An 11288-nucleotide genomic window follows, 5' to 3' on the forward strand; every position below is an offset into this window, starting at 1 on the left:
GAGGCTGAGATCTAGTGTGAAGGAAAAGGGGATACAGATACATTAGTTTAAATAGTATATTGAGTAGAACGTCATTAGATATAGTCTCAAATAATTGGTTATCTATTTAGTTTCTCCCTATCTCTGGCCCACACTCCAGTACAGTAGGTGGCGGTAATGCACAATAACGTTCGATGTCAATCGCCGATAATCCACATCGAGAAGATAATATTTTGCCACAAGATGGCACTATTTTAAAAGCAACCATCTGGTCCGCTCAGCCCATTGTCAATCAAGACAAACACTCCCCTCCTCCTTTTCACGTTTCGTCCAATGAGCAGTGATGTTCTCCTTTGTTGTCAAACGTGCGCTGACCGCGGAACTGAGCGATTCGGGGGACAGGCGATCAACTTGAGTTTGCTTACCAATAAGGTTATTTGTTGCTTTTATTTTCTTTGAACATATTTGTAAACTAGTTTTTTAAATAAAGGTAATCGCACGGTTGCCCTTGCACCACTCTAGCTACGTTAGAGTTGAGTGGGTAGATAACCGAAAAACAGGCCTAACGTTACCGCTTTACAGTCATGTAGTGGTAACTTTAGTAGCAGCTAGCATGACTCCTCATAGTCATACTGTAGTAAGCTAACTCTTATGTGCTAGTTTTGCTACAGCATTTGGTCAAACTTTAGCAATCTGTTTAGTTTGTGCTCCTTTGGGCCCGTTTTTAAGTAGTATTTCTCTTGAAAATTTGCCATAAAGAGCTAGTGAACTAACGTTAGCTCGCTTCTAAGCTAGCAAGCAATCGGTTGCTCATGACTGTGACGTTAGCTAACGTTAGTATTAGTCAGAAAATCGGTCCCTGCCCTGGGACTCAGCATTGAATAAGCTTGACTCAAAACACTCCACACTAGGGCCAAGTGTAGTAGGTCGAACGATGCAGATAGAATTGATCTGACATGATTCCTTATTTTACCATGTCAGTCAATATTTTCCACAGCATTGTGCCCTACTGAATGTGCCCAGGTTAGCCTATAGTAGCCGACTAGTTGAGGGTAACGTTGATTGGCTACCTAAATAGCTACATTGTGAAATAGTAGCCAAGTGTCCAAAGTCATGATTATCTGACAATGGCATGGAGTGTCCTAGTGCCCAGCCTAGGAAGGTTACTACAATGTAGCTAGCTAGGCTATTTGTAAGTACTGCTGTGTCTTCCTATTATTCTCACCAAATAGCACAGCATATCAAATACAAATAGGTTAGATCTCAAATAATACATTCTCAGTGTTTTTAGTAGGGCCAATTTCATATTAAGCAAGTCCCATTTAATTATGTAAAAGAGTAATCTGTGTCTCTGACTAGCTTTGACCAGAAGGGTGATTTTCAAAACACTTGCCTACACATCAGTTTATGAGAGTGAAAATTGAATTACTGACTTGGAGTCTTGCCACAAGGGCTATTCACATGATTGTTTTGGTTAGACAGAGCTACAGGCATACATTAATAAAGTATTAAAGTTGTCTTGCTCTTAAAAAAAAGCTGTTCAGCCTCTCAAATGTAAGATATGCAGTATTAACTGTTCATTGAAAGCCAACTATTTTATTCAAGACATTCTGTCTCTTTTTTTCCTTTCCTCTCTTCCCCCTTTCTCTCACGTTCTTGCATTATGTGTTATTACTTCTCTTATCCTCATTTTGTCTTTCTCCTACTCACTTCTGTTTGCCTTCTGTCTTTTTAGCTCATACTCTCACCTGCACACTCTCTCTCACTCTCTGTCGCTCTCTCTCTCTCTCAGATGGAGGTAGAGCAGCTCCTCTCTCTCTCCGGCCCGGCGTTGGCCCAGGCCATAAGTTCTCTGCTGGAGACACCAGGCCTCTACGTGTTCTCAGACATCCTTGAGTTGCCCAACGTCAGAGAGGTAACACACACACTCACATGTAAGCACACTCACAAACAAGCACACCGTCACAGCCATTCTCAAGGCACAGCTCTCACTGGAGGTGGTATAGCTAGAGACCATAACAAGCCCCCTCTATCTGTCCCCCCCCACCCCCCGTCTACTCTACCCCAAGCTGGAGACAGGCCCGCACGCACCAGTGTTTCAGCTACTCAACCTCTTCGCCTATGGAACCTACTGTGACTATAAAGGTATGATAGTGGCATGCAGCGCTGCTGTGTAAAGAAGTCATCTAATATCCCTGGAGCTGTTTTATTATTAGCAGTATTTCTCTCCCTGGCAATCGGCCCTGCAGGCCAGGCTTCTCATCACTGTTGTAGGTTGTCACAGCCCCCTGTAATTTACAGAGTCAACCACAATACTTTATTTTGATCCTATACGAGGAGCCAAGTGACAACGTTTGGCACGGCAGAGGTTGCGTCCCCAATAACCTCTCCTTTCTCTAGAAGTATGCACTTGTTCACTTTCCTTTGTGGATTTGGAATTAAAGAACGGGTATATGGAAACTCCCTCTAGCATTCCTGGTGAAAAAATGGGTTCCCCAGAAATTCTGGTTGGAAAAAATGGGGTCCCTGTTGAAACAGTAGACTTCCATTGCTCTAGCCTGCCAACACCAATCCAATGCTTTTACATTTGTGGGAATAGTGACACTTCAGGAGGAAGGAGAGATTATTGGAACTCAACCAGGGACAGACTACTCTCAGGCATTTTGTTAGACATTCATATTGGTTGTAATTGGTTGCATTGTCACAAACTGCCAAATGAAATCCTGAATATCCTTTGAAATACACGAATATGTAAAGGACTTGTCATTCTTTAGCAACACATTTAGTAACAAGACTTAATAAGAGACGAGCAAAACGGAAGAGAGAAATCCAAATCTTGTTATGTCAACACATCTTATTCACTTTCATAGTGCTTTTTAGAATTGCAAAATGGAGCACAGAGGAAAAACTGTCAATACTCAAGTTTTTTTTTTTTTTTAAAGCAACCACATATGCAGGCACACACACACACTCAAATGATTTTTCGTTGTATTCCCTTGTGGAATTTAAAAGGCAGCAGCAGTTTGCCTGGACAGAGCCTGTAACCCTGTGTTTGTAATGACGTGTCCCTGTTATGAAAGGTCCCTGTTATGATGTGTCCCTTTCTGTTGCTCTCTCGCTGTCTGTTTCTTTTCCTTGTCTGTTTGTGGTATGCTATTCTTTCAGAGAGGGCAGCCTCTCTCCCAGAGTTGACCCCAGCCCAGAGGAACAAACTCCGTCACCTCTCCATCATCAGTCTGGCATCCAATCTCAAGGTAGAGTACCACCCATTCATCTGGTTTTAAATTCCTTACTCTGCTAGCTTTAGTATGCTCAATGTGGGTCACTCACATTATAATTATGGAAATAGTTGACAATGATATGTAATATAACGATAGCCATCATCCGTTTGCCATTTAATCTGAAGGTAACGCTCTCTGGACTTACCTTGTCTAGTTTTTCTGTTTATTTTGTTATTAAAGAATTGCAGGTCAAATAATAATTTTGTGCCGTATTTCCGTGGACTCTAATAGCCTACCTACAATTGTAGTCCTAACAATACTCAGCAAGCTTCAGTACCAAAAATAGCAAGTGATTCGCTCAACTTTGATTTGAATGATATGCTCAAGTGTGGTTACGAGACAACTTGCTTTGTAACTTTGACACATTAACAAGGTAAATGACTCTGTGTTGTGAAGGACTTTATTAAGAGCCTGTCTGTGATGTGATCTAACTTTATTGATATCACATAGATGAGAATGACAGCAGCTGAGATTTAAATCATTGAGATACTGTGTTAAGTATCCTGTCCTTTCTTCGTTGAGCTCGCTGTCTCTTTATGTATTCGTTGCTCTCTGTTGTCTATTCATCTAACTCTAAGATTGGCTCTCTCGCCACCCCATTTCATATTTTTTCTCCCTCTCCCGTCTCTCTTTCTACTTTGCTTTATGCCCATCTCTCATTCTCTCCACTCTCCCTAATAAATCATTTATTGATTCATTTCTCTCTTTCTCTATTACTCTCCCTCTCCCCCATTTCTCGTCTCGTCCTTCTCTTTCCGTCTTATTTTTTATATTGTCATAGTATAAGTGTGCCACATTGAATGTCTGTATGGGCACACCTTAACGCAAAGATTCACCCATTAAAATGTTATATCGTTATATCTCTGAGCGATGTTATATTGGTTCCCGGGGTCATTTCATGTTTTCATGTGTTTTCATTCTTTCTTGCCCTCTGTCCCCACCACCCTCACTCGACTCCCTCCTCACTGACATCATAAAGAGCATCTCAAATTCAACATCTCTCTCTCTCTCTCTCTCTCCCTGTGCCTTTTCACTTCTATTGACCCAACATAACAGAATTTGACATTCTCTGTCTCCCTCTTCCCCCAGTGCCTGCCCTACTCCCTGCTCCTGCAGCAGCTGGAGCTGAAGAATGTGCGGGAGCTGGAGGACCTGCTGATTGAGGCGGTCTACTGTGACATCATTCAGGGCAAGCTGGACCAGAGGAACCAGCAGGTGGAGGTGGACTGCAGCGTGGGCCGAGACCTGGGGCCCAACGAGCTGCCCAACATAGCAAACACACTGCAGGAGTGGTTAGTTAGTGATATGTGTGTGTGAAAGAGCTGTGCATGTGTCAGGGTTTTGAGTCAATTCCATTTCAATTCAGGAAGTAAACTGAACCCCCCCCCAAAAAAAAAATGGAATTGGAAGTACAATTTCAGTTTACTTCATGAATTGAAATGGAATTGACTCCAACCCAGGTGTTTGTGTGTGTATAGGACGAGGTTAAACTTTATTTATAGAACACATTTCTTACAGTGGATGCATAATAATGACCAATACGCTTTCTAAATGAGACACATTGAAAATTGTAAAACAATAAAATAAAAACAGTGGACATGATAGATGCAATAAATTATGTATAGAATGGGATAAAAATAGATAGTATGATCAGTCATATCAGTGTCTAAATAATTATCTGTCTCTCAGGTGTTCAGGATGTGAGGCGGTCCTGTGTGGGATCGAGGAGCAGGTAACCAGAGCCAACCAATACAGAGAGAGCCAGCTGAAGGTCAAAGTTCAGGTGGAGACAGAGGTTAGTACCAGTAGCCACTTTTCTCTGGGTAGCGTCAAAGATCATCTATTATATTGACAAGATAGTCAAGTGACAGCTCTAACAATGGAAATACATGTCCTCAAAGATGGAAGGCAGGCAGGAGGAGGTGAGATCAGGTGGGTTTATTCTAGCTAATGAGAGGGCAGATACGCGTATCAACAACAGGCACAACTCCGTTATAAAGTAGTTTTGCCACATGCTGAAATGGCACGTGCATCCACTTATATCATTGCATTAGTAAACAACTTAACCATTACAATAGCAAATTAGCAATTAAATGTTTTGTTGACTAAATTTGACACCCATTAATCTCAATACAAAAATTCCTCACTTCGTTGTCTTATTTTCGTGGACAGGTTTTGGCTGGAGTAAACCCGTCTCGCTTCTCCTCTTCCTCTCTGGTAGAGGTGAAGCCATAAGCAAAACTTATACTCATTACTCAATGACCTAATTCAGTGTCCAATTTAGAGCTCTGTCCAGTGTCTTTATTTAGGCTGTAGACCAGAGGTGGCTTTTCTGTCCTCCGAGTCGGTCTTCTCCAGCTTGAGGTAGAAGTTACTCTCCAACCTCATCTTATTAGAAATAATAACAACACCTTAAGCTTTTCACACTACTGAGCCAAACCAGTGCCAAGCCAAGCTGTATTGGGCTGGCCTGGTTATGCATCCACCATAGCTGCTGGAAAGGACCTTGTGAGAAGAAAATATCCAAGACAGCCCAGTACATTCCGAGTCGGCCTTAGTTTGATTCAGGCACTTCTGTTCTGTCCTAAACTTCATTAGTTTACCTTTCCTTCTCTCTCAGGTGTCAAACCTCCAGAAAACGCTAAAGGCCAGCTCCGCCTCTCCGTCGTCCGGCCCCGCCGCCGCTGGAGCCGCATCCAATCAGGATGCAGACCAGCCGGCCGAGCCACGAGACCCCGCCTCCTCTCAGGAACCACGGCAACCAGGCAAGAAGAGTTCAAAGGTCAAAGGGTAAGTAAGGTGATGTTCCTTAGGTCATTCCCATATTTTCATTGTTTGTGTGTCTATTCTTTTGGGATAGGCGTTACCATTTGATGTTGGTGGGCTATCCTCAGGGTCATGTTCTTTAGGGAAAGCATCAGAAACCACTTTTTAAACATTTTGCGGCAAAAAAAAAAATACGTCCAGGTAATACCTGTTTCAGTCCTAGGTGTCTTATGACCTCGTCCTTCCAGGGTCACGGCAGAGGTGTGGTTCAAGCCGAGGCAAGATGAAACATTTGTGTGTATTTCAAAAACATTCCAATCGCTTCAGACGAATTCAAACGGCACGGAATCGATTATGCAACCACTGCATTTCATGTCATTTCGCAGCATCTTCAACTCGAACACAGTAATATTTTGGTTGTTTGTACAACAAACATCCATTTAAACGCCAGCTGCCAGTGGAAGTGGGAACAGTGACTGTGTGTGTGTCTGCATAGCGTATCTTCATTAGCCTGAGAGGCTGTGCTTTGTAGCGGTACTCAGTGGTACCTGTGGCCCTCTCTCTTCTGGGCCAATTACAACACTAATTCCTCATCTGTCCTGGATTTTTTTAAATGTCACTGAAGTGAATAAAAAATATATAAATAAAAAAAGCTTCAGGTGTTAAAAGGAAATGTTAATTTTTTATTACATTAGTTTTTCTGTTCCAGTTAAAAGAGTGATTATAATTTACTAGGTGACATTTTGGCAGTGAAAGAAAAATGTAGAAATGATTTAAGATTCTCGGTGGCATTGGACTTTATTCACTGAAAACAGTTTAACTGGAGATTTGGATTGCCTCACATGAAAAGCATTCACAGTATTTACTGTAAACCACCTTCTCGTGGTAGGAGTAGTACAGTAATATAGTAATTTGTTTGCCAACATTGTAATTGAAACATCCCTGCAATAATATGTGGCTTAATGAGTTGAACCAAAGGCGACAAAGGCCATCATTAACAGACCTTGTTCATAAGGGTGTTGTGTTACAACTATCATATATTTGAACTAAAACAGCCAGGAATTGATTTGCTTGATTTGGGAAATTGGCATATAATACAAAGCAGGTTCAATGAGTTAGCCAGTCTCCCCCCCCAGAATATTTAGGCTGGCTAACTGATTAGCTGGCTAACTGATTTATCCAGCGCCCTATACTACGAATCTGGTTTGAGAAATTAGCGAGGTAACTTTGGTCAACTCTGAGTTTAACTCGGGATAACCGGTGACACGAATGTGGCTATATTTCTATAGCAAAGACTCCTTCAGAACTAACCTGCTCTGGGACAGACTAGGGCTAACTCATTTTATTTGAATATAGTGTCTGAGCCACGAGTTAAGGACCAATGAAATCAGATTGCCTCCCCCCGTAAATATTTCGTCGTCATCCCCTTCATTTGAGGAAGATGAATGATTTAAATATTTTATTAATCAAAAGTTTTTTTTGTGATTTAAAAAAATAATAATTATGTTAAAATACCTAGCACATTACATATTTAGTAATGACAGGATGCATTTTAAACAGCACGCACAGTAAAACATTTGTACGACTTAATCAAAATATGTTATCGATAGTAACGTTAGTGGGTAAAAGGCGCTTGTTCTTTGACAAGCACACCAAAGACGGCCTTCCGATACGTAATAAAAGAAAGACGGAACTTCTAACAGCCTATTTCCCACCATAGCCTGCTGAATTTGCAAGATAACTTTTCATTATGATTTCGGCACAAATGAAAATGTGACACTGACTGGCCCATGGATTTACCTTTTAGCACTGTCTTATTAAAGAGTTTGCCGTTCGACATGAACACGCAGTTACAAACTCAGCTCGAGTAAGCGGCGGGTGCACGATCAATATCCACCTTGCACCTTCGTAAAATGAATAAAGGTCTGAGCTGGAATGTGAAGCTAACTGAAGCTGACTAGCTTTATAAAACCCGGAGTAGATCTAGCCTGCATCGTAGTATTGCCCCTGTTGTACAGGATGCGAACAGATGACTGACGTTGCAACGTCAAGCTGACAACTTCCTCATACCCCTCTTCTGTTTATTGAAGACAGGCGTGTATTGGAGATAAGCCTTTAAAAGCCGTTTGAAGTGGGGACTGTGAACATGCACTACCTGTTATATAATATGCTGTTCTGCTCCTACCTGTAGATTTTATTCAGACTGCATGAAATGAGTGGGGATACAGAGACGGGGAGATGGAGGGTGGGGTCGGGATTCATAGCCACATTGGGTTGGTGTATGTGTGCTGCAGGCGGTGGTCTTACACGCTAGACCAGCCGCAGTCATTCATATATTTGTCAAAAATAATTTTGTGATTTAGGGGACTTTCCCCCCCCCCCACACTGACATGCAATGATCAATCATCTAGCGTATTGTTTCTCGGTCCTGGGGACCCCCAAGGGGTGAATCTTCAGGTTTCTTGGCCCTAGCACTACACCGCGGATTCAAATAATCAAAGCTTACTGATGAGTTTTGGGAAACACTGATCTAGCGCGAGGTGCAGTGTGTGAAATGACCTCGGAGCAGAGCGGCAATCTGCCTTGACGAGAAATTCCACTTTGATACCCGCCTACGTCTATTAGAGACCGGCGTTTATCTGCTGCAACGTGAAGAGATACCCGGCCTTTAGAAGAAACGGCCGCTTGTTGGAGACATCATTTTAGGGTAATGTAATAACTGTTGTCTGTTTTTTGTTTGTTTTTTTTGTCTCAGGCTCCGTGGAAGTGGGAAGATCTGGTCCAAGTCCAACTGAAGGCAGAGATGCAGAGAGACCCGGAACACCCCCACTGATCCACTGTCAGATGGATGGACTGACACACAGGTTGACAGACACATAGACCCACACAGACTCATAGACCGATAATGTGACCAATGCACAGACAACACACTAAGATTTACACACACATCCATGCACACACACACTGTATATATATATGTATATACAGACACTGAGTGAGACAGACACACTTGCAGTGACTGACACCCATTCTGATAGGTGTGTACACACAACCAGACAGACGGACTATCTGCACTGTGTATATACACAGACCCAAACCCATTCTAACAAGTACACAGAGACGGACAGAGAGAGTATAATCTTCTCTGGGCAGAGCTTCGCTGCTGTCTGTTTTATCAGGAGAAGCAGAGCCACAAGCAGTGAAACGGAAGGTGTGTATTTGATGTGTGTACTCTGTGTTACACTTTTTGTTTGTTTGTATTTTTTTTCTGCTGAGGATTGAGTTGAGACATGTATAAAATCAGGATATTAATTGTTGGTAATAAATTGAACCCCCTCTATTCATTTAGTCTCTGTTTTTTTTGGGCATACTTCAAAGTGTAACTGGAGGTTGCATCACTAGCTAAATGTTAACTCACAGAAGGGGGATTTCTGTGTTAGGTCAGACCCTTAATTAGGTTATCCCCAAAGAGACTAATATATTAGAGCGCTGGAACTACCCTTGTGATCAGTCGGCTTGGTTACACACACTCTCCGTCTCTCAGCCTCATTTTCTCTGCCACGTACACACATCAGACAGACACACATAGGGCATTCATATTTGATATCGGTATATTTTGCCCAAAGCTTCTATTTCACCGTCAAAATTGCCTGTCGGAATTGTCTGCCCTCCCTCCCCCCCCAATCACACGCTCCACATTTCATTTTTCACGTTCATCCTGTCCGTGTCTCTTTCTCGCTCGCTCGCTCGCTTTATTCCTCTCTCCTCAGCCTCCCTCTGTTTTCTCTAAAAACCCTCTCTCCCTATCCTGCATGACGTTAATGGTAGCTATTAACTCCCATGGAACCCACAGAGAGAGAGAAAAGGGGGATGGAGAGACAGGGAAATTATCCTATTCCGTTTTAACCCCATTTCCTCCCTCTTCCCAACTTTTTTTTCTCCCCCTTTTCCGTCTCTCTCTCGTTCTCCCCCTCTATAAATAGCCGTGTTAATTTCAGTCCGTGTGATTTGAGCTTTACTGTTTCACAGTTTGCTCGGTTCCTACCAGATGGGAGCTGTGAATTCTAGCAGCTGTACACCTAGGTGGCGAGGTGGTCTAAGGCACTGCATCTCATTGCAAGAGGCGTCACTGCAGTCCCTGGTTCGAATCCAGGCTGCATCACATCCGGCCGCGATTGGGAGTCCCATAGGGCGGCGCACAATTGGCCCAGCGTCGGCCGTCGTAAATAAGAATTTGTTCTTAACTGACTTGCCTAGTTAAATAAAGGTTACGTTAAAAAAAAGTGTGTTTATGTGCGCGTGGCTGTGAGAGGGATACTTTGTGTGTGCGTAAAACTTCAGATGTGACTTTGCATGTGTATACCTAACTGTGTGTGTCCTTCCTTAAACACACAGACTACGGAGCGCTACAGTGTCTGCTGGTTGGACTCATAATCAGCCAGCAGTTAACTTTGGAGTGGACTTCAGCCAATCAATTACCTTGATTGATCATTAAAATGCCCAGAGGAAATGAAAAAGCAACAGCAGACTGTCTGGGCTCTCTCACACCGCAGCTTCTAATACTTCCAGTAAATGTAGGATTTTCTATGGATATGTCTCAACAGTGTAAAGTGGCTTGCTCTCCTGTATCTTATTACAGATTCGAAAACACATTAGGTTGGGATGATGTAGACCTGACAAGCATTACCTGACCTAGGATAAAATAGAGAAGAGGAGATTGTCATGATCAGGAAGTATAACTGCACCAGTGCCATATATTTATATTTTAATACATGGCTCTGATATCTAAATATATGGCTCTGATCTGCACTAGAAGCCAAATGGAACTCGCAGTTAATGGATTTGAATGACACAATTAGAACACATGGCTCCCATGTGTATTTGCTGGTCTCTTTTATGACAATCTCTCTTCTCCTTCTCATCCTAAAGTTTAGTACAGATGCTAGGTTGGAGATAAAGTTTAAGACATAATAATTCTAATATCCCATATGTCTTTGCATAAATGAGGTAGGATTCTAAACGAAGGGATCAGGGATGCTAGTTAGCAACAGCATCTGTCCCATTAATCTGTTGATTTTTCATAAGTCTCCTCATGGAATTATTAGGTCGTCGTAACCTGGGTATCTTCAACTTAGGACGGATGAAGGAAAGGAGGCCAGTTGAGATACATCCATTGTTCTCCTGTAAGGCTGGCCCTCGCACATTGTCAATTCTATCTTGACCCAAAGCCACTGGCCAGTAAAGTCCAGTCGGACACAGTGC

At 42.5% G+C, this 11288-nt stretch overlaps 1 protein-coding gene across 2 annotated transcripts; it reads left to right on the plus strand.

Annotated features, from left to right (window-relative positions):
* Positions 1-292: 292 nt before the first annotated feature.
* On the plus strand, positions 293-9370 carry LOC129845906 (COP9 signalosome complex subunit 7a-like). 2 transcript variants are annotated; one of them, XM_055913840.1, is made up of 8 exons: positions 293-411; positions 1772-1894; positions 2049-2124; positions 3145-3233; positions 4350-4552; positions 4950-5055; positions 5881-6050; positions 8782-9370. In XM_055913840.1, the coding sequence occupies exons 1-8, from the start codon at positions 313-315 to the stop codon at positions 8819-8821; spliced, it is 906 nt and encodes a 301-aa protein (XP_055769815.1). In that variant the 5' UTR covers positions 293-312; the 3' UTR covers positions 8822-9370. The 2 variants fall into 2 exon arrangements, with proteins under 2 accessions (XP_055769815.1, XP_055769814.1); XM_055913839.1 differs by having other exon boundaries at positions 303-411; positions 1715-1894.
* Positions 9371-11288: the final 1918 nt, after the last annotated feature.

Source organism: Salvelinus fontinalis, unplaced genomic scaffold (genome assembly GCF_029448725.1).
Source record: "Salvelinus fontinalis isolate EN_2023a unplaced genomic scaffold, ASM2944872v1 scaffold_0401, whole genome shotgun sequence".
Lineage (NCBI taxonomy): Eukaryota > Metazoa > Chordata > Actinopteri > Salmoniformes > Salmonidae > Salvelinus > Salvelinus fontinalis.

Excerpts from the sequence above, each read along its gene's own strand:
- LOC129845906 (XM_055913839.1), top strand. The coding sequence starts at position 313 with ATGAGCAGTGATGTTCTCCTTTGTTGTCAAACGTGCGCTGACCGCGGA. Across the intron at positions 412-1,714 it reads TGAGTTTGCTTACCAATAAG|CTCATACTCTCACCTGCACA; the intron begins GTTATTTGTTGC and ends CTGTCTTTTTAG. Across the intron at positions 2,125-3,144 it reads AACCTACTGTGACTATAAAG|AGAGGGCAGCCTCTCTCCCA; the intron begins GTATGATAGTGG and ends CTATTCTTTCAG.